At 36.7% G+C, this 24,489-nt stretch overlaps 1 protein-coding gene across 1 annotated transcript in view; it reads left to right on the top strand.

Moving 5' to 3' along the window:
* ADAMTS19 (ADAM metallopeptidase with thrombospondin type 1 motif 19) overlaps window positions 1-24,489 on the top strand; it is a 164,945-nt gene that overhangs the window by 88,298 nt on the left and 52,158 nt on the right. The window contains exons 9-11 of the mRNA XM_035569920.1: window positions 10,470-10,610; window positions 11,772-11,922; window positions 22,466-22,567. Coding sequence (XP_035425813.1) covers window positions 10,470-10,610; window positions 11,772-11,922; window positions 22,466-22,567 — 394 coding nt within the window. The remainder of the gene's footprint in view (window positions 1-10,469; window positions 10,611-11,771; window positions 11,923-22,465; window positions 22,568-24,489) is intronic.

The following is a 24,489-nucleotide window of genomic DNA, read 5'->3' as shown; positions in this document are numbered from 1 at the left end:
CCAAGAGTATATTGAACTGGTGTGTTAAGATAGGTACTGTATTTGCTAATAATTAATCTAATTCTTTATTTGATAATGTCCACACTATCACTTTGGGGTTGTTCTTTATCAGGGCATTTACTTCCAAGCATCCCGACTCAGGTTACTTTGGGGTCAATGTTTTTCCTTTCCATGATAGTGACATCTAAGTAAGAAAGATGCTGCTGGAGAACTTCTGTATCTCTTGGGATCATGTCTGGTAACCTGTCCCAAAATAATCTACTTTCTTCCTTCTCTCTCTCATAAAGTCCTGATCCCATGGTCTACAGGGACTGGATAGAAGGTGGTGGGGAAGTGCTTGCCTGATATTGTAGCCTCCCAACTGCATCATTATTTATTTTTTTTTTTGGACAACAGTGTCCAAAGGTAGGTTTCTCAGCCCAAATGTAGATAGGTAGATACAGATATTAATCTGTCTTTAGTTGTATAAATATCCATTGCTGTAGGCAGTCTGATATAGAAGCAGCCTGACTTTGAGATGTTGAGCTTTAACTATTTTGACTGATTTTCATCATTACTGATTTTTTTTTGTTGTTGTTCAAAATAATATTACCGTTAACTGTCTTCTGAAGAGTAAACAGGAGAATATAACTTGGAGAGATACATATTGAAAAATACAGCTGCTGCAGTTTGCAAAGTTGAGCTTTACAATTTCTGAAATACATGCACAACAAACTAAAAGAAATTAGCTTTCCTCTAAACATATTTATGTCATTGATGAATTTACAGTCAAATCAATATACTTCTCTGCAGCTGGTGGTTAGCTGCATATAACACATACAAATTTTTATACCATTTTTGGAATCATTTTAACGTCTGTGGTAGCATTTCCTGCAGTGTTTGTTCAAAAATGTTCACACTGAAGGATTTTTTATTTCCTATAAAGCATAGTACTTGTTTAATCAAGAAACTAATTTTGTTGCATTTTCTCTTCTCTCTTGTCAAGAAAGATTCTTTCCCTTTTCTTTTTTTTTCTTTTATTAAAAGTTAATAGAGGATTTTTACTTTGCATTTCAGCATTACATATTTTTGATTTCACACACAATTTTTATGGGAATCACCCCATATTTTCATCTCAAATACTGCCCTTTTTTTTTTCCTATCATATTAAGAAGAGAATCCATACTGTTTGAAAGTATTGCAATAAAAACCCCATGGTGCACTGATTTTAGTCTTTTTTTTTTTCCTTTTTAACTGATATTAGTGAAGTTCAAAGTATTTGACATTTATCCCTATGGGAAGGATGGTTGGTACTGTCCAATAATAGTAAATAAAAAACAATGGCAAAAAATAACGTTTTCCCACAAAAACAATCACAATGTTGTTGAGATCACCTTGTATTCTGACATTCAGTTTGCATTGTTTAGTCAGTAAGTTATTTCAAAAGCAGTAGCCTCTGATCTTTCTGCATACCTATTAAAGTAAGTAACTGTGATTCACAGACATTATTTAAATCAGCCTATGATCTTACTGGGCAGATGGGTATAGCATACAAAACTTCTCATAGTCTGGACATTTTCCAACACAGAAATAGAGATGACAGAAGAGGATGCAGCTTATTACACACTTTGCATTTTCACTTAACTCTTACTTTGAAAATGCATATGTTTTTTCAAAATCATTAAAAGAAAGAAAAAAGAAAAAAGTTTTGCTTAGTCCAGTTCTAAGGATGGAGGCTGAAGAAAGATCTTATTTTATCACACATCACAACAGTGCCCAGCTAGACAGCTGAAGAAAGAAAGACCTCAGAAAGAAATGAAGCAGTGAAGAAATGAGACAGTGAAGTAGTACTGCATCAACATTTTTAGTAAGTTTGCATAATTTTACACTTGAAATTTAGAAGATTAGTCAAGTCTTTCTCTAGCAAGATAGCAAGTCTTCCATTTCTGCCAGACTGTAGAATTCCCAGGTGGATTTGTAGTTAACATTCCTTTTAATTACATTTCTAAAGTGAACTGTTAGGAGGTGAACAACAGCCTACAGAATGCATAACTTGAACTGATATTCTGATACATCTAAAATAACTGTAAAAATGTTCAAAGTATTGTAATAGTGTGTCAATGTTTCTGTTTTAAAGAGGCTTAGTATCTTTTTATCTATTCACTGAATACACAATAGCTCAAAGGATTGTTTTTCTTTTTTTTTCTAATTACAAATTTTCTTGAAGACGTTATATGTCAATGTTTTTCTTAGCATAGGCTTAAAGATACAAACTGTAGACATAACTGTTTATCTTGAAGTAGTGCGGATTGCAGGATATGGCAGGGGTGTCGTATTTGCCAGAGGTGAATAATTCTTTTGTATTGTATACTTTCTGTTAAAAAAAAATCTAGTGGGGGGTGTATGTATGCTAAATACAACTGTCACATCAAAGCTTTAGATTATTTATATACTTAAGCCAAAGGAGAAGGACACCATCCTGTGTCTAGATCCAGCCTCTTGAAGCTTGATGCTAGAAATGTTAGAGCGATAGAGAGAAAGGCAGCTGTTTAGCAAAACATGAACACTCAGGTGGAAACCAACATGCAGTATATGTTAACAGAAGTATATTAGTATACAAGTTGTATTTTTTACCCAATGGTTTCAAGATTGAAAAAGTAATCTAAGTTATGGGTGTCTTAGGTCCTAGCAATGATTGACAAAAGAGAAATATTCATTGGGTAAACATATTTCTTTTTTTATTATTATTTTTTATTTATTTTAAACATCTGATTGTTAATAAGAGGACTGAAGTTTCCTCTTCCTTCAGATTCTTCCATTAAAGACAAAGTTTTTTTTTTTTTAAAGAAATTGTCTTTTACCTTTTACCATCTTAGGTTTTCTGTAGCTGGCCTTTCAATTCACTTCAGTGTCAATAATTCATGAGTCTTATCCTGTTTATGCAGTGATCTGTGAAACACTCATATGTTTAAAAACACTTATAAAATATTAATCCAAGAATTATTTTTCACTAACTGGAATTGAAAACATTAAAATGGAATTAAAAACAAAAAACACAACACAACAAACATGCAATACCTACTTTTTGCATTAATTGTTTAAAATAACTTTACAGAACGCAGCTATATAGAAAATAACTTATAGAAACCTGACTTTACAACATCGTTTTCACTATGAAGATAATAATGTCATAACACTTTAGATTTTTATCTTATAGGTGCAACACAAGTACTAATAAAGCAGTGCAGCTTCCATGTAATCTGTCTGTGGTAGCATAAGTGGTGTTATTTTCATTTATAAAATATGTCCTTTTGATAATGCAATACGCAAAATTTCAGATTACACAAATTGGTAGAAGGAATCATTGAACTAGTAAATGTCATGTAAGTTTTTAAACCTTGTAGTTTTCAAATCTTAAACATAGTAAAACCAGGTTTTTATCATTCTAAGATAATCCTGCACACAACAACAAAAAAGAGAACAGTGGAAATAATACAGAGAATAATACTTTGTAATTAGTAATGCTTTATAATTAAAAGTTATTCCTATTTTCAGAAGGATACAATCCATTATATGCTTGTACTTTATTTGCCAGAATGGCAAAATTCTACAGGATAAATATTTTTGAAAAATTGCTTGAGTAAATTTAAAAATTATATGTAGCCGTTTGTAAAAATATATAACATTTATAACATATTAATTAGGAAAAAAGTCAGTTGTCAAACTGATTCCACCCAGATCAGAAGTACAAACTAATAGCAGCATTCAGAGGCTTACTATTGCCTTCATAAAGGGAATTATTATTTTTTTTCAATACTTTTAATTCCACCATAGGTTTAAACTAATGCTATTATCCTAGATCTGCAGTTTATCCTCACCATCCCTCTGCTGCTTGTTTCTCTTTGGCTGAACTATTAGCTTTTAGGATTTGAAAATCTATTTACAGTACTGAATATTCAGCAAGGTACCCCTGGTTCCTTGGGTAGCTGGATTTTCCTTTAGGGTCTTGTGTTTTTTCTAATCTCTCTCTTCTCTAATCTGTTTTATGGTAGCATATATATGCATATATATATATATATGGTAGCATATAGCAACTCTATAAAACTCTGAACAAGAGCTACTATTCTCTATGATCTTTTAAATTCAGTTTTATTAAGAGATAGACCTAAAATAATTCTCTGCAGCTATCTGAACTCTCCCAACTATTTGCTCGTAAATTATACCATTTAATACCGTTTTGCCTTTGTGCCTTCATTACCTGTTTCTAGTTTAATAGCATCATTATTGTTCAGCTGAACGACCATGCATTTAAATGGAGTGTGGTGGTGATAACTAGGTCATCATCTGCCATTTATAAAGCACAAATAAAATAATGAATAATAAAAAATTAAAAGCTTTTCATCTGGAAGTGTGTGGGCTTGCAGAGCAAATTTGATGACATGAACATAGCACATGTAGGAGAATTTTTGAGACTTATAGTAAGAAATACAAAACAGCACTTTATAATGCAGACTTAATTCTTTCCAGAAGGGGTGTGCAATAGCCTCATTTAACTTATTTAAATACCAAATAATGAATGAGGCCCATTTCTTGAGATATAACAGAGCTTTTATTTCTTAGTGGTCAGCTATAATCAAATCAAATTGAAGTGTGATACTTGGTACTTTTTCAGTATGTGGGTTGACACTGGAATGCATTTTGTGCCTGCAAGAATATAAACTTCCCTTGATGGTAAGAGAGATGCTGTTGTCTATCTATCTTGAATCCAGTTGTACACATTGCAGGGGTACTGAAGTGTAAAAAAATTAATTTTTCACTGAAAAATGGAGCTAACGTTTGTCTCCTACTTTCAGTGGCCCGTGTTTTAATCCTGAGTTGTAAGCACAGAGAAATTAGGTCTTTCCTTTGGACTGTTCATGGTGCACATTAAACATCAACAGGGATCATCTTCAAAATTTAGCATAGACTGTTCCAGCTTTCTTCATGATATTACAAACACACACACACACACAAGTAATAAAAAAAAAAAAAATCTGGCAATGTTTTTTAAACAAGTAAGAGAGGTTTTATAAGATAAAAATATTTTTTCAGTTGACTTGACAACCATGTATAATGTTAGTGGAGTTTATTTGGCCAAGGCTCTTTGCTCTTTGTCAAAATACTTTTAAACTGTTTTTTTTTTTTTTTTAATGGAGTCTAGTTGCATAGTGTGAGTTCAAATATTGCTAATATTGAAGTTATTGCAGTTAGGGAATGCTTTCCATAAGATGCTTCCTACTTTCATATTACGTGACATGCATATATTCTCTGTCCAGAATGGACTGAATGTTCTTATGTATCGGTGTAAAAATAATGCTTCTGTTCTTAAAACTAATTGATTTGTTTCCATGTAGATATGATGTACTACTTGTTAAAGTACAGCACTGACTTCTTTGTTAATTGTGTTTTTTCAGAATGTTATAAAGTTATCCTCTTACCATAAACTCACTTGTCTTTCTCCCACATACACATGTTGTTGCTTTACTCTGGCATGAGGTTGAATGATCACAGCTGTTGGAGACAGGAGCCTATGCACAGAGAGGGCAATATGCCCAATGCTAGCATATTAAATTCTATAGGAAAAGACAGAACAGCACCTTACACAGGCAGTTTCTGTGTTGCCTTTCTTCTAGTGAAAGTATGCAGTTGTCTCTTTCACGTGGACAGTACATTAAGGAAAATACCATGATTATCAGTGTAAGCATTAAAATATTTTTATATCCTTGATTTTCAAATAAGAAACGTATATATCTATGCTTATGTTACTTTCTTGCTGGATAGAAAAGTGGCACTGACTGTTCAGCTTGTTTTTTGCATAAATAAATGCATATATATGTGGTGAAACAGGAAGTCAAGTCTACTGTATATCTGCCTTTATACAATCATGTAATTGATACTAGGTCAGATAAAAGCATGCAGTTATTACCATGCTGTAGAGGAAATCAACAGTACAGCATGTATTACTGATTTCTGAGAATTTTCCATAGCAGGTTCTGTTGGTCTTTTAGCAAACTTCTTGCATACTCTCTAGTGATCTCATTAGTTGATATTAACATAATGACCTATACATCGCTTTTGAAGTCAGTGTTCTCTGATGGACAGAGGCTTTGGACAAGTGGTTTTCACCACTTGCTGAATATTTTGCTAAGTGTGTTAAATTTGTAAATGGGAATGTATTGATGAATGAGTATTGATGTATTCGTGCAGACATTTTTGGAGTGTACTTGAAATTTGAAGTCAAATAGAAGCTTTACAAGTATAGGAGCTAAAATATTGGGAGAGGATTGGAGTTAGCTTTTTAATAGCGTTCATGTTACACATATACACAATTGCTATAAATTGAAAAGATTTTACCACTTTTCACCTTAAAATACACTTTTTTTTCTTTTTTTTCAGAAATCTTGTACTGATAGAATGCACAGAATGATTCTGTGATGGTACATTAAAAAACAGGGTTGCAGTGGTACATTTATGTAATAGTGGCTGGTGTAACTGTTTTTTGAAACAATTAAGATCTTGATTCAGTTCAGTATGGATTTCTCTTAATGATTTTATACTCTAATAAAGTCTGAATCCAAGAATTGCTTTTCAGGCCAGATGAAAAATAATTGTTATCAGAAATAAATTTTAATTGATTTTTAATTTTTTTTAATTTTTCAATTAACATGTAAATATGATAATTCCCACCCTGAAAAATAGGAGCCGTCCGTTCTGTGATTAATGACTTCAACAAGGTTTTGAGAACTTGTATGTTGTGAATGATTTATTGTAAATCACAGTGCATATATGATACTGATAAATGTCTTCTTTCAAAATAGGAAAGTATATAAATAGAAAAACTGTAAGCCACATATATTTCTTCTGCAGTCAGCAAAACAAAGTGTTGTTAGAGTTTCTAAATGTTTTTTTTCATAGTTCTTATGGATATTCTAGTTAGCATGGATATTCTTGGCCCCTCACTACAAGAAGAACATCAGGGTGCTGGAGCCTGTCCAAAGAAGGGCAATGAAGTTGGTGAAGGGTCTAACAATCTAGAGAATAAGTCTTATGAGGAGCGGCTGAGGGAGCTGAGTTTGTTTAGCCTGAAGAAAAGGAGGCTCAAGGCTCCTTATTGTGGTTTACAATTACCTTAAAGTAGGCTATATTGAGGCAGGGAGTGGGCTCTTCTCCCAGGCAACAAGTGATAGGATAAAGGGAAATGACCTTAAGTTGTGAAAGTGGAGGTTTAGGTTGCACATTAGGAAAAAAATATTTGCTGAAAAGGTTGTGAAGTATTGGAACAGGCTGCCCAGGGAAGTAGTTAAGTCACCATCCCTAGAGGTCTTCAAAAAATGTGTAGATGTAGAGCTTAATGACAATGGTGGACTTGTCAGTGCCTGGTTAAATGTTGGATTTTATGATTTTAATGATCTTTTCATATTTAAATGATTTAATGTTTCTATTATTCTAAGATAAAACTCTAGAGGGACAGGACAGGACAGGACAGAAGGGAACAGAGAAGAGGGAGGGGAAGGGAAGGGAAGGGAAGGGAAGGGAAGGGAAGGGAAGGGAAGGGAAGGGAAGGGAAGGGAAGGGAAGGGAAGGGAAGGGAAGGGAAGGGAAGGGAAGGGAAGGGAAGGGAAGGGAAGGGAAGGGAAGGGAAGGGAAGGGAAGGGAAGGGAAGGGAAGGGAAGGGAAGGGTTCAGCTAAAAGGGATATAAAGAAAAAATCATTGCCTCAGTACTTCAGAGCTAACCAAAGTTAAAGTATATTATTAAGTGAATTATCCCAGTGCCTCTTGAACACTGACAGGCATGATGCATAAATCACCTAGTGTTTCCAAAGCTTCCACCTTCTCTAGAAAGTCTGTTCCAGTGATTTACTGTCCTCACAGAAAGTACATTTTTCCTAATGTCCAGTTGGAACCTCCTGTGGCACAGCTTTGTGCGGTTCTCATATGTCCTGCCATGGGTTTCTAGGGAGCAGAAGCCAGCACCTCCCTCTGCCCTTCCCCTCCTCGAGGAGTTGCTGAGAGCCATGAGGCTGCCTCTTGGCCTCCTCTTCTCCAGACTGGACAACCCAAGACAAACCTCTCCTCACAGGACCTGCCTTCCAGCCCTTTTACCAGCTTTGTTGCTCTCCCCTGGATGCTTTCAAGTATCTCGACATCCTTTCTACATTGTGGAGCCCAGACCTGCACCAGTGCTAAATAGAGCAATCGAATGATCTCTTCAGACTGGCTGGCTATGCTGTGGTTAATGCACCCCAAAATGCAGTTTTCTGCCAAATGCTTGGCTGGCAGGGCACACTGCTGGCTCATGCTGAGCCTGCTGTCACCAGCACCCCCAGGTCCCTTTCTGCTGAGCTGCTCTCCCTCCAGCCACTCCTCTTCCAGTCTGTGCCTGTGTCTGGCATTACTCACTCTGCCCCAGGTGCAGAACCTGGCAGAACCTTTGCCTTTGTGGAAGTCCATGCTGTTGATGTTTGCCCAATGCTCCCATCTACCTAGATCCCTCTGCAAGCCTCTTGTCCCTCCAGAGAGCCACATCAGTATTGTCAGCAAACTTGCAAGGAATGCCTTCAACTCCTGCATCCAGATCTCTGATAACAATGTTGAACAGAACTGGCCCTAGAACTGAGCCCTGGGAGATACTGCTAGTGACTGGTCACCAGCCAGATGTAGTCCCATTCACTACTACTCTTTGAGTGCTGCCGTTCAGCCGGTTCATCACCCAGCATAGCACGTTTCTTTACATCTCACATTTGGATAACTTGTCCAGAAGGATGTTGTGTGAGACTGTATCAAAGGCCTTATTAAAATCTTGTTCTTTCAATGCCTCTCAGTAGCACCCAGCACAATCTTCTCTGTTACTTTTCCAGGGACTGTTTTTAGACTAAGAGGTCTGTAGTTATGGACATCTCAAGTTTGGTATATAAAGCATTATATATAAAAAGATATAGTCACGTGTAGGAAGAATGTATGGAAAATGTAAATGTGTTTTTATGTAGATTTTTTGTCCCTCCAGAAAATTTAGGAAAAGAGAAACTGTGAGTAAAAGAGTTTAGCTTACTGTGGTTAAACTCTTTGCAACTCAAAAACTATCCCATTAAAGCAGAAGCAGGTGTTCCAGTGCTCCAAAGTGTAGCATGTACTCTGATAAAAAATATCAATAAATAAAAAGTCTTGACACAAAAAGCCCCTACAAGGGATTTAAATTCATTTTGTTGTTAAACACAATATTATGCAGCTTGCAAAACTTGATGTAATGTTTTGATCTAGTCATTATTGGATTTGGGTATAGAGTGAAGGAAAAAAATGAGCTTGTGTGTTCAGTGATGGGTGGCAGGCCTTTTTTGCCCTTTGGCCACTACATTGTGGTAAAATATGAAAAAGCATGATTCACTCCAGTTTTTCTACAGAAATAGCAAACTTCTCCCATCTTTGCAGTCTCCAAGCCATCTGACTGTTCTTTGACTGAGGTCATCAATACAAGGTTTAGAGTTTTATTCAGTAGAAGGTTTTGCTTTTCTGCAGGGCAGATGGGATGCAAAATTTGAGCACCACTTTGAATTTACTGTTCTGGAGAGTTGTCACATGCTTATTTTTAAAAACAGCTGAGAGAATTTTATTTGATTCTCCTAATGCTAGTGGAGCATGCTTGCAGTTAGCTCCTTCTGAGCACTTTAAAAAGGTGTTGTTGGGTTTTTTTTAATTAAATATTTTTCCTCTCTTTATATGTTAACAGTGAAGATGATAATGAATCTTCACTTTAGTTAAAGCAGCAGTTTGAAGTAGATTTGTACTAGAATTTTTCATTGCCTTGCAGTGCCCTATCTGAGAACTCACCTGGGTGCATATGGATGCTGGGTCTTAAAATAAAATAAAATAAAATAAAATAAAATAAAATAAAATAATTAAAATTAAATACAACATAAATTGCTTCATCAATGTTGTTTCTAACAGTAGACGTTGATAAACACAATCAGGCAATTTTTCTTTAGTTGTGATGAATTGAACTAGGAAGCATTTTACTATTCTATAAAATTTCAGTCAACCAGTTCCATGTGGAATTAAGACAGAATCACTGCCAAAATGTAGAATGATTCCCCGATCTTAAAAAGGAAGTTTACAACGCTTTTGTTGCACACTAGCAAGAAAAGTCCAATTCTGCAATAGTTGTGCAGTTCTGAATATTCAAAAAGTTATATACAATGAACACCTGATTAGAATTTAGTATTTCTCATCAAATGAATGAAGCTTCACTTTTACCTTTCAGATGGTAGTCTTGTCCTTCAGACATGGTTATGTGTACTTCTATGAAAGGTATCTTGGAGAAAAAAAAATCATACATGTGATATACATAAGCCCTGTGATATTTTAGCATCTTGCAAGAATTTAACTTATAAACATTTTGAAAAAAACTTGTTATTTTGTTGTGCTTTGTTTTACTTCTAATCACTTGAAAATTCAGCATGGGAATAAACCACGACAATGACCACCCATCCTGTGCAGATGGTCTCCATATCATGTCTGGAGAGTGGATTAAAGGACAGAATCTTGGTGATGTTTCTTGGTCCCGGTGCAGCAGGGAAGATCTGGAAAGATTTCTCAGGTATATCATTCAAGAAAAACAACTCTTATTTTATGTCTTTTACAAATAGTTGCAGTAAGTATCCTGAAATAAGTTTTCAATGCTTTTTACCCCTTTTGTGGGATATTAAAAGGGAAGTCCTGTTTATATAGCCCATCAAAATAATTTTCATCATGAACTAGATATTATTTGGCAAATTAATATTTAGCTCTTTTCACCAATTATTCATCCTTTTATATGTTCTTGTATTAACATATATAATTATATATTAAATATGTTTATATTTTAAAATATATTAATATAGTGTGTATTGAAGAATGCCAGACAGAAAATGACCTCTATACATTATATGAATTCTGTGATCTATGCTGTGCCATTCAATATTTAACTATTCAGTTTAATTATGTTACATTAATTCTTTTAATTTACTATGAGATATCTTATAGGAAATAGTATGCCTAGAAACCAAATGAAAACATTATTTTTCACGCTTTATCTCCAAATAGGATTTTGAATTCATAAATCTATCTGTTGAGAATTTACTTACGACAGTAAAGCAGTCCCCAAATCTGCTTTATGATACTGACATAGTTAATAGAAGTTAGATTTGCAGTCTGACACATTTATACTGAATCTAGGCGGAAATAAAATCTTCATAACATGGTGCATTAAATAAACTTAAGCATTTTCAAACGTTCAGTTGTCGAGAGAGAGGTTAGATTTTTGGCTACCGGCTCAGAAGTATATGTATTTTTAAATGTATATAGAGAATATCTGAAAATGTTAATTTTAAATCCTACTGGTGTGAAAAACAAGCTACATGTCTGTCAGGTCATTAGCAATAGTCTACTTATATATAGTTGTTTTAATTTTTATCCAAACCATAATCAGTTATGTAATATTGACAATAAAATGTTGTCCAGAGTTTTCCTGAAATTCCTAGTACTGCTGATTATTTATATTGTCCTTCTGCAAATGTGCAACATCAGAACATACTTCTGTCAAGAAAGCAGACGTTAATTTGCATGGAGTCATTTCTCTGAATAGCATCCTAATGCTGATGAATAAAATAAAAAATCTTGAGTCTACATTCTTCTAATGTCTAATGCACCTGTAAGTCAGCGTGACAGTCAGACTGTTTAAGACTGATTGCTTAGCATATCAATCTCTGCATATTGCCAGGTCAAAGGCCAGTAACTGTCTGCTACAGACGAATCCTCAGAGCCTCAATTCTGTGATTATTCCCTCCAAGCTCCCAGGAATGACATACACTGCAGATGAACAGTGCCAGATTCTTTTTGGACCAACTGCTTCTTTTTGCCAAGAAATGCAGGTAAGTATGGGTGTGTACTTCAGAAAATACATCTGCCAACTTGTTTTTTCGTGAAAGATATTTTTGTGCGTGTGTTTGTGGGAAAGAGAAGATAGCACCTTCAAAACTAATTTTACATTGTGTTTTCTGAAGTCAATGTAAACGTTTTCATTTTTTTATCTTATAACGCTTGCTCTGGATCTCCAGACATGCTGAGTCATGTTATACCATATCACTGATATGCTCCTTGTGCTTTAGAAATAGAAGTTGTCATAGTGTGAAGTCACCTCACTGCAGTGAATGGAATAGTTGTGATATATTCCAGTGGGACCAGGTTTCATATGTAGGTTCAGTTTCATTATGCTTTGGGTATTCAACCTCCATGTTTAACCTTCAGTAACCTTGAGTGCCTGTGATAGCTCAGAGTGAGAACAGTGGTGTTCACTGAGATCTCTGTACAACTGAATATACTCTGACCCCCAGCATTGCCCCTTGTGAGCCCAGACAGAACCGTGTAGTGCAACAGGATTTCCAGTAATGAAGTGAATTTGCTGAGATGCCGTTGCATTAAACAGTGTCACTATATATTAATCTCAAGAAGACAGATTAACAATATCTTATGGCTTAATACTAGTAACATCTCATTGAAAAAGCACTTTAAAGATGGTTTCAACACAGAAAAATTGTCCATCTGTAACATATACTGGTCAGATACTAGACATGTTGGATGCCCTTGAGAAGGTAGCAAATACAAGATGGGACAGGAAATGTATAAAGCCACAGAGAGTGTGGAGTATGATCTGACAGAATGAGGGCTAGGAGGAACTGTGAAATAAATTTCAGCAGAGTTAGAGTGACAGGGAGTCTAGAAAGGTCAGGGGTATTTAAAATGAAAAATATAATTCCTTACTCCTTTAGTTATTTAGTCTTTATATTTTCAACTTGGATGTAGTACTCTTTCTTCATCCAGTTTCAGTGTGACTGATCTTTATCCTCAAGTTTCTCAAAGGAAACACTGCAATACATGTGTGACTATGACAAGCTGAGAGGGTGTAGCTGAGAAAAAAGAGCTTTAAGTTTCTGGTTATTATTTTTACTATCTTATTGAAAACATTTTTGCTCTGAGAGATGAGCAGTAGAACTCAATAAAATGATTCTATAAATGTTCTTAGTTACTTCCAAACAAGTTTCTTGTTTCAAGAAACTTCCAATCTGTTTCTTGTTTTTTGAAACTTTGAAATTAAAAGATACAATTTCAATTTCTCATTCTCCATAGCCCTATTCAGAGCAAGAAAATGGTACTGCTTTAGCCACTATTACTTTTTAAGGTGCTCCTTAGCAGGTAAAAGAATTTCAAAACTAAATGATACTCAAACCTGGAGACTTGCTGTTGTATAATACCTCTATATGCTTTTCATTGCTCTAGGCACTTTGCTTCTTTGTGTTTAGCTTATGTTTAGCTGTAATTCAGGTATGTAAACAGGTACCCTGTTGGTCCCATACGTGTTGTGTTTCATTCGCAGATACAGTAAATATACTTCTGTCAGGATACTGACTCTAGGGTTTGTTTGGTTTTTCATTATTATTTTAGAAGTGTTAGGAAGTTAAATTCAGAATATTACCCTGGCAGTGCTGCAATTGTTTGCACAGAGAGTACTTAAGCTCTGGGTGTTGGTATCTAATTGCTCATTTCTAATCATTATCTTCATTTTTTTTCCTCTTATAGCATTTTGTATGTAAGAATTAACACTACAACTAATACGCTTATCTTTTTTTTTCTTTTTTTTTCTCAACTTGTTGGATTATAATATTAAAATTGTTAATTTAGGAAAATTGCTATGAAGTGTTAGTATTAATATGCTATTGTAACTTAAATCCAAAGATATGTAGGCTTGCTTTGAAGAAATAATCTGATAATGTTGCAAGACCATACGAAAGGTATTTTGAACAGTTCTTTTCTTCTGACCAACTGTAGGTTAATTCTTAGTCTTTTTCATAAACCAAGTCTGTTGCTTCATAAACAGAAAGAAAGTGAGAACTTCATAGCAATTTCTGAGAAGTAGGCAAGGAGAAAACCCTTCTGACGTTTTGCCAAAATCCTCTGCAAGACTGATAGCCCTGAACTGGAAATCATATAAGCAAATACTGAACTACAATATGACTGCAATGCATCTTCAAGGGCCTTGGGCCTACTAGAAATTACATTAAAATGAAGAAAAGGGCAGAATTCAGAAAATCTGAAAAAGGCAGGAGAGACCTTACACAAAGGTCTACTGCTGATCTCTGTAAAGCCACCCTGCTGGTTTTCCCTCTGCATCTTCCTCTGGAAGCAAAATTTACACTCTCTCCTTGCCCCTCAACAGCAACAACAACAAAAAAGAATATATCTGTGATCCTCAGGCTGTAGACCTAAAGAGCTAGGTATAGCAAGTTTAGGCACTGTATTCAAATCTCCTTCTTTTGTTCCCTGTTGTGAGTCTTACATTTAGCTCTTCTATTTGGGAAATTTACATACGAATATCCTAGTACAATTAAATAAGATTTCTGTGGTGAAGTGGGATCTCAGAACAATGGACAGAACACAGCCCAAAGCCATCTTTCTTTCTCTTACATGTTTCCCCTGCATATGAACATAAAAAAAAAAAAAAAAGAGAGAAAATAAAATAAAAAAAAGGTTTCCTTTTAATTGGGCTTAGACTAAGCTATATAAACTTCCCAGAATCCTCCATGGGCTGTAGTAAGCCATTGACTATGAATTGACTACGAAACACTGACATCACTTTCTAAGTGCAAATTGATGTTAGTAGCTATTTTTTATCATCTCCCTCTGAGATATGAGTATGTTACATGGAAATAATAAATATGTTGAATTTAACCTACCAAATAATTACATTTTACATGTTATAAAGGTGATGCAAAGTTGTGTGTTGACTGTGCAGATTATTCTGGGTGCCATTAAAGAAGTCAACATGTAGGAGACTCTTCTACATCTAAAACCTTATTAGTTTACGACATCATCGGCATAAGCGAAAACTGGTGGGATGAGTCCTGTGGCTGGTGTGTTGCAATAGATGGTTACAGGCTCTTCAAGAGGGACAGGCAGGGTAGGTGAGGTGGTGGGGTGGCGATGTATGTGAAGAATGGGCTGGACTGTGTGGAACTTCAAGTTGGCGATGGCAAAGTTGAGAGCCTCTGGGTAAGGATTAAGGGACGAACAAATTAAGGGGATATCGTTGTGGGAGTCTATTACAGACCACCTGGCCAGGACGACAACGCTGATGAATTATTCTTTGCAGAACTAAGAGATGCCTCGAGATCAGCTCCCCTCGTCCTGATGGGGGATTTTAACTTGCCAGACGTCAACTGGGATCACCACACGGCTGACATGAGCAAGTCCAGGAGGTTCATAAAGCACCTAGATGATAACTTCTTGGTGCAGGTGCTAAGAGGAAAGGTGCCCTCCTAGATCTGTTGCTGGAGAACAGAGAGGGTCTTGTGGGAGACATGGCAGTTGGCGGCCGTCTCGGTCATAGTGACCATGAAGTGGTTGAGTTTAGAATTTATGGTGACAGAAGGAAAACTGCCACCAAAACTTCAGCCCTGGATGTGGGGAAAGCAGACTTCAGGCTGCTCAGGGAATTAGTCAGCAAGGTCCCCTGGGAAACTGCTTTTGAAGGCATTGGTGTCCATCAGTGCTGGTCCATCTTTAAGCACTGCCTCCTAAAAGCTCAAGATCAGGCGATTCCAAAATATCAGAAGTCAGGCAAGCAGGGCAGAAGGCCGGCCTGGCTGACCAGGGATCTTCTACTGGAGCTAAGGCGAAAAAAGAAAGTGTACGGCTGCTGGAAGGAGGGTCAGGCAACGATGAAGGAATATAGGGATGCTGTTCGTGTTTGTAGGGAGAAAATTTGTGTGGCCAAAGCCCAACTAGAGTTGAAGCTGGCCATGTCTGTGGGAGACAATAAAAAAGGTTTTTTTAGATATGTGAACAGAAAAAGGAGAACCAAAGAAAACATAGGTCCGCTACTAGATGGGGAGGGTCTCCTCACAGGCAATGACATAGGCAAAGCAGAGACGTTTAACGCCGCCTTTGCCTCTGTCTTCAACACTGATGATGGGCTTCGGGACCCAGGGTACCCTGAGCTGGAGGACCATGGCGATGGGAATGACAAACTCCCAACCGACCCTGAATGTGTGCGGGATATGCTGCTCCACCTGAATCCATACAAGTCCATGGGTCCGGATGGGATTCATCCCAGGGTGCTTAAAGAGCTGGCAGACATCATCGCGGGACCTCTCTCAATTATTTTTCAACGATCTTGGGAATCTGGTGAGGTCCCATTGGACTGGAAGCTGGCAAATGTTGTGCCAATTTTCAAGAAGGGTAAGAAAGAAGACCCTAGCAATTACAGGCCTGTCAGTCTCATGTCAGTGCCTCGTAAAATTATGGAGAGGATGATCCTTGAAGTTATTGAAACGCACCTGGGGGACAATGCAGTCATTGGTCCCAGCCAACATGGGTTCATAAGGGGTAGGTCCTGCCTAACAAATTTGATTTCCTTTTATGATAAGATCACCCATCTAGTCGATCAAGGGAAACCAGCTGATGTGATCTTTTTGGACTTCAGCAAAGCTTTTGACACAGTTTCCCATAGGATCCTACTAGACAAAATGTCCAGCATACAGCTAAACAAAAACATCATACGATGGGTGAGCAATTGGCTGACGGGCAGGGCTCAAAGGGTTGTGGTAAATGGGGTCACATCTGGCTGGCGGATGGTCACTAGTGGGGTCCCTCAAGGCTCCATTTTAGGGCCAGTCCTCTTCAATGTTTTTATAAATGATTTGGATGTAGGACTAGAAGGTGTTCTGAGCAAATTTGCCGAGGACACTAAACTTGGAGGAGTTGTGGACTTGGATGAGGGTGGAAAGGCCTTGCAGAGAGACCTGGACAGATTGGAGAGCTGGGCGATCACCAACCACATGAAGTTTAACAAAAGCAAGTGCCGGGTCCTGCACCTGGGACGGGGCAGCCCTGGCTATACATACAGACTGGGTGATGAGACGCTGGAGAGCAGCCCTGCAGAGAGGGATCTGGGGATTGTGGTTGACAGCAAGTTGAATATGAGCCAGCAGTGTGCCCTGGCAGCCAGGAGGGCCAACCGTATCCTGGGGCGCATCAAGCATGGCATTGCTAGTTGGTCGAGGGAAGCGATTGTCCCGCTCTACTCTGCGCTGGTGCAGCTTCACCTCGAGTACTGTGTGCAGTTCTGGGCATCACAGTACAAAAAGGACATTAAACTGTTGGAGAGTGTCCAGAGGAGGGCGACGAAGATGGTGAAGGGTTTAGAGGGTAAGACGTATGAGGAGCGGCTGAGGTCACTTGGTCTGTTCAGCCTGGAAAAGAGGAGGCTGAGGGGAGACCTCATTGCAGTCTACAACTTCCTCACGAGTGGGAGTGGAGAGGCAGATGACCTATTCTCTGTTATCACCAGTGACAGGACCCGTGGGAATGGTGTGAAGCTGAGGCAGGGGAAGTTTAGGCTGGACATCAGGAAGAGGTTCTTCACCGAGAGGGTGGTCGCACACTGGAACAGGCTCCCCAGTGAAGTAGTCACTGCACCAAGCCTGTCTGAATTTAAGAAGTGATTGGACTGTGCACTTAGTCACATGGTCTAAACTTTTGGGCAGACCTGTGCAGTGCCAGGAGTTGGACTTGATGATCCTTATGGGTCCCTTCCAACTCGGGATATTCTATGATTCTATGATTCTATGATTAGTACATCTAAACACATCTACTTACATCTAAGAGTTACATCTAAAACTCCTTAGTAGGAGCAGTATTAATTTGTTGCAATAATTATTTTATTGTGCATTGGAGAACACTGAATTTTCCATGGAGTCCAAACTACTTGCTTTTATCACTGCATACTGTCTTCTACTCTGCTGGTAACTGGCAATTTACTGTGGTTACAGTTGTTGTCCAGAAGCCAGGAAATGAGAGAGAAATGTACTCCTTGAAAGTTAATTTAAACTTCAGTAAATCCAATAGTTTATAGCCCAAGTTTTCTTGGACAAGTTCTATTTGCTGAAGGGTTTGTGCACTTCTATGTAAAAGATAAATCATGAACTTCGTCAGTCTTACATTTTTTCGGACTGTGAGATGGTTTGATGACTGGACTTCCATGTAGCCTCTCTCATTAAACGGGTATATTTTGTATGTAACAGCTATTCAACTAACAAAACAATTGAGTAATGATGAAAATAATTTTCCAATTTAAAAAATAATCTACCAATATCAGTGGTACAATCAATGTTGCATTTCTGCTGAGATATAATTTTCTGTAAATTTTATTATACAACAGCACGTCAAGGTAATTTACCATCACCTTACACAGCAACCTCTGAGAAACACTGCGGATGACAATGATTATCCCTTGCTATCAAGAATTCTTTTTTATGGTATAATGGCTAAAGCAAAGGACTGAAGGCACCATTGAGGGCCTACTCCTTTCTTTTCCTACGTGAGCCTCTTTTCTCCTCCCCCATCCCCCCCCCCCCCCCGCCTTTTATGAATCGTATCCAGACTTTTTTTTTTTTCTTTTCATCTTTATTTCAAAGACTTCTTTTTCATACCCTAAGCAAAATTTATAGAGCCTGAGAAAACTGTGAGTGGTTCTCAGGGTACAAGATTTATACCATGTCACCATGCTTATTTTGTAAGGGAGCCAAGTTTGCTTTTATGCCCATGATGTCTCACAAAAGAATCAATTAGACCCTAACATTGTTTTGCATAACAGATTGTGAGATCATGGCCCAGAAGTAGTTCTTGATGATTAAATGAGATTGTAGAACTTGACAATTGAATATAATTGTTGAACTATTAAATGCTGGCTTTTAAGATTAAAGTACAGGATGTGAATGCTATCTAGTCAGTTCCACTAAAACAATTCCTGTTATAACACAGCTGTGATCTTTGCAAAGTAGTAGGAGACTGGTTATATTTCATGGTGATTTTTAAGGTATTTCAGGGAAAGATCACAGTGAAAAGAATGAAAGTCATGGAAATATTATAGCCCTGGTGAAATATCCATCCTCATATCCAACACCACATTTTAAACAATCTTGACTTTGCACAAATACAGTTCTGAAATGCTCGTTTTGTCTCCAATCCTTCCTTTCAACTGGACCTTTTTCCAGATGCTTATATGATTGGAAAAGCATCCCTATCATGCACACAGATCTCCTTCAGTCCTTTAATTTAAAAAGCCCCTGAAAAAATATTGTTACATTTTAAATTGTGACTTTTTTGTTATACTTTACTAGCTTTTATTGTTAAAAACTCATGATTAACTATTAACTCATTCTTACAGAAAACAAAAAAAATAATTCATGTGTGTTTGGCGATATTTTGTTTTCTAGTACATATACACTGAAATAATTCACATATCGCTAATGGTCTAATATCATCAGTATAATTTTATCACTTCCAACAACTCACATTTTCCTAGGTTAGTCTAAATAATTGTAACAGACGTTGTACTGTGCTTCTGATAAATACCTAATGAACCTCTGTGAATGTAAACAATACAGTTTTTGAGTGGATGAAACATTTTTTTCCAGAGGAGTAAATTTCTGATTTAGAAGTTTGTGCTCTGATTTTGGTGTGACTGTAATATTGGTAATGGCATCTACTGGTTTTCCAGTCAGCAGCACTGCAGATTTCTAGTGAAGATGTTAAAAGTGTGCATCATTGTTTTTGTCCAATTACATGTAGAAATCCCCAGCTGACAAAAGTTAAATGGTAACAGTAATGTTTAGATCTCTTGCTTCTGCAGCAGCAGCACAATTTGAGGAGTAACTAAGGAGTGTATCTGGCATTTGACTAAAATGGAAAGCCCAGAAGAAAATATGAGTCATGCTCCAATTTTAGTAATTCCATGTCTCCATTTTCTTGGGTTTGGGGAATCTCAAAGTCTAGGGTGAAATGTTATAGTAGTATTGAATGCTTATTTAACAAACTAGTGAAGAGAAGTGAGTGTTTTTAGAAAAAAAACAGTTACAGTTCATTCAAAGCTCAGAGGTGTTTCTAGCTGGGGGAGTTAGATTCATGGTTCATAAAGAGGTGGTACAAAAGTATTTGCAGAGACATGCAGATGTATACAGAGCACATTAGTAAGTCCAGCATTTTGATTTGATTGACTTTGCAAAGCTCAAGTGCATCTGTGTGCTTAGGCACCCAAATCCTTGTAAATCTGACTTCACATCTTAAGAGGAGAAGAGCCTAAGAGGAGAAGAAGATTTGCAGCAGGAGTTTAACACAAGATTTAAAAAAAAAAAAAATGCTTTAATAGATAACATAAAGGAAAATTTTAATGTTATTTTTTGAAAATCTGTATGAGTTTTCTTCAGATGTAGTCATTGGTCATTAATGAATGAAGACACAGGAATAGGATTTATTTTATTTTACATTATTTTCTTTTTGAATTAGGAAAATTAAATTAGCATGTCTTTGTCTCAGTGAGGTTGAGTTGTGGCAAAAGTGTAGTCAATCATTTCACAGTTGATGTGGAAGCAGTTAGTCCTGAACATCTGATACTGTCTAGTCTGTACCATCTTCTGAAAGTGGCCCAGAAATCCAATTGCTAAGTTTTAGTTCTCAGATCTCAAGTTTTATCTTAAAGTGTGTTTAAAAACCACTTTAGAAACATAAATGCTCTTTCTCCCCTGAACAAGGGCAGAAATTACAGTTTAATATTTGAAAAATATTTTTTTAGAATTTTTCCAGGTGCAGGGTAGATCTTCTGTAGTTATATTTTACGATTTGCATAGGCTATCTGTTTTCTTCTCAGTTCAGCTTCTGCACAAAACTGTTACAAAATGAATCAGGAGTGAGTCTGACTGCTGCCATCCTGACTTTTTCTGTTCAATGCTTCAGCCCTCTGGAATCTTAAAACTTTTTAAAAGCTGATGTTACAGACATTTTTACATGCAAGACTCCCACTGGAACTGTCCTGTTTCCTTGGTTCAGACACAAGCTTTTATTGAATTATGTTTCCTGTGCAGTAAGACTTTTTTCAAGGTAGCATAAGATTTATCACACAATTTTCATGCATAATGTAAAATGAACAGAGACTCCTAGAAGGTTTACCAATGTAACAAATCATTTCAGTCATAAAAAGCACATCTTCTGGCAGCCCAGGGTTCAAAAAAAATCTGCTGATCTTTACCTTTTATGCTCCTTGTGACCCTCCTCCCTCCCATCTCTGCTGGATCCTTTCTTCTCCTCTTTGAGGGTTACTGTGCATATCTGAGAGGGGAATCAATCTGTACATTCAGGCCTTGAACCATACCCAAGTGGCCTCTCTTCATGTCCACACAGTTTCCAGGTAAGGGTGTAACAAAACAGAGAGAAGCCATGACAGAGTCATGGGAGAAGGAGAGCTTTTTAGAGGAAAGTGGGGAAAGTTGCCAAGGAAATCTGGGAAAATATGTGCCAACATACTGCAAGGCTGTACTTACTTTTGAAGAAGGTAAAACTGTGTTGTTCTGATGCTCAAGGCTGACAGAATAAGCAGCTTTTCTTTCCACCTCTAAAATTAACTACTGACTAGCGTTCTTCTCATCTGCCTTCTCCTTCCCCACAAAAATATTTCAGCCTGATTTGTCACCTTACTTTGTATCTTCTTTGTGGATGTCAGGCTTGATTTACTTTTGAGATATTTCCAGTGTAACGAAAATTATGAATCATTGGAAGAGCATAAGGTAGTAGCAGTCACCGTGGTTGTATGAACAAGAGGGATTTGGACATCCTAAAGAAACCTCCAAGTTTCTTACAAACACATTCCTGCAATCCTCCAGTGATCGTAGGTCTATATAGCTGCACAAAGACTAATTAGACCTTATATTTATAAATTAATTCATTTTTAAAACCTTGCGTGTTAATGCTAGTGACAGTGCTGTTTTCTCCCTTTAAGATAAAATGAATGAACACTAAATAAAAGGAGTGAAAACATGAATTTATTTTAAAAAATAGTTCTCAGAAATCTCCAAATGTTGTTAATAAAGAATTACATCCCTTTTACTTACCTGTTTTTAAAATAGTGCTAAGGAGCTCATTTTTATCCAGGCATACCGCTCTGTTTCCTGACTTGTGTTCTAACAAATAGAAGCAGAATCCACTCCTTAGACTTGTCACTATCACACCTCTTCCAGTCCTTGGTGGAGTGCATCTGCACAGTGGCATCTTGACAACACAGGGTAAAGTTTTTCTGATATGCTTTGTCAGATCTGGAGTATGCAAAGACTATGACCTCTAGGGTTAGACTTAAGGAGTACATCCCCCTATCTGTCAACACTCTAGCTTGACTTGTTACATTAGCCAGTGATTAGTAGAAGTCAAAGCAGAATTTGCACACTTTGATTTCTGTGTATGTTTAACCTACCCTTAAGCATACTTCAGTACTATAAAATTGGTAACTTTATTATAAAATTACTGGATTACGTGTAGAAAGTAATTTTGCATAAAACAGATTATGTACTTACCTGTGTATTTGGCTTTCAGCATGTCATATGCACTGGGTTGTGGTGCAAGGTGGAAAGTGAGAAGGAATGCAAAACTAAACTGGATCCACCCATGGATGGAACAGACTGTGACACTGGAAAGGTATTTTTCTGGTTTTTCCTGCAGAAGAAGTGGGAAAGCAATATAAATTATACCGAACACCTGACATTTAAGGAAAAAGCAGGATAAATCTTTGCATTTGTTTAAAGTTACTGCTTACCTCAATTATCATGGAAATTATACATGCATAGTAAAACTATATGTTTTATATTGGAAAGTATAGACATGGTACAAAAAAAGTACGTTTCCCTACAAGCACTTATATGTTTAAAAAAAGCCAAAGCCACAGATGTTTTAATCCTTACACTGTTTTATTTCAAACTTTTTTAGTTTTCATATTCTATTTATGAATGGAATGCCATTGTTTCATTGCTTATTGCAAACAGAAACATAAGCTTTCAGAGATATAAAGATCTTGGCTAAGATTTCAGGTTTAGTAGGAATAGTGTCACTGAAGGAATCAATACAGACTTGCAATATAACTTTTTAGGATAAGCTTTGTAAAGACGTTCTTACAATGTCAATACATCTAAAAGAGTGATAAATATCATTAGAAGTATGACATCAAAGAGAAATTAAATGATCACCTGAAGTCAGACTTAAATTAAATGTTGTCATTCAAGAGCTTTCATGTTTGAACAATCGCTGTCCTGTGTGTATGTAACTGTAAATGAAGATAAATAAACTCAAATAGATAACAGAGCAGGAGTATGCATATATCTTGGGATTTTCATGATATTGTGCTGACAGTAGTCTCCCACAGGAGTGATTTCCTCTTTTAGTCATATTATATTCACCAAGGACTGTCATCATCCTCCCCCCAAAAGTGAACAAATCAATCGAGTAAGATAAATTTTCATGTGGTATCATTTTACATACTGAGGAAAAAACAAGCTTTATTCATTTTCATATCTCTAAAAGCCTTACACTTGCTCTGATTTTTTGATTCTTGTAAATTTATATAGCTGATATATTTGTCTTGAGTCAGCACTTCGAAACTCATAGACATACCTTTTGTTTAGAGTTATGTTCTTTTTGCCGATGCTGGTGTGTCTGTGGTAGGAAATAAGAAAGCAGTGTTACTCGTTAAAACCCAAAATTTTCCATTGTAAAACCATTGCCATCTCAAACTGGACACCCAAAATTAGCGTGCATTTTGTATATTATTGTCTGTGCATTATTAATTCACTTGCAAAAGGTGATAATAGCACCTAATTGCACAGGACTCATTCTTAAAGGTTATGGTCATAATTGTGAGAGCATTATGGTATGGTAGTAACACGAGTCCTAGAAAGTCTGTGAGGAAGGTAACACCATTCTCTTGTAAGGATTAAATAACTAATAAGTGTTAGAAAAAGTACTGATTCTAATTAGGTTTGATGAGTTCTGTTCCAGGCTGCAGGGAAACGTTTTTTTTATCTAGCAGTAGAAAATTAAGCAGAGATCACTGAAACATCTCAGAGGATTAGAAGGGATTCTTCTTGTTCACTTGATGTCTGTCCAAGATGAGCTTCAGATTACAGAAGTCATTTGTTTTAGTTTCTTTGATTGTAGAGATGGAGTATTCTTGTCTTGTATTCCTCTCTTAGGATCTTAGGAAGTGATTTACTTTGTCTGGTTTCAAGGTTATTCCAGCTCTGTTATTTTGTAAGTCAAGAATTTGTGAGCACCCCTCAGACCCTACATCAGGAGAATGCTCTCGCTGGAGAAAAGTCCATTTTGCCTACTGTATCTGAAGGAATATCTCTAAAAAATATGAGCATTTATACAGGATATGGACGTAGGCTACGGAACATAACATTGGATAGTTGGATAGTTTTTGAGTGAGAAAATGCTGTTGTCTTGGGAAATGATACATACGTATACAATTATTGAGGTGGTATTCTAAAGTTCTTTAAATGTCAGAAATTCAGTTAAATTTCTCAGCACTAGTTTATAGAGGCTTTAATTCCTCTGTCTTTGAA

Source organism: Cygnus atratus, chromosome Z (assembly GCF_013377495.2).
Source record: "Cygnus atratus isolate AKBS03 ecotype Queensland, Australia chromosome Z, CAtr_DNAZoo_HiC_assembly, whole genome shotgun sequence".
NCBI lineage: Eukaryota > Metazoa > Chordata > Aves > Anseriformes > Anatidae > Cygnus > Cygnus atratus.
This window is presented reverse-complemented; position numbering and strand designations above follow the sequence as displayed.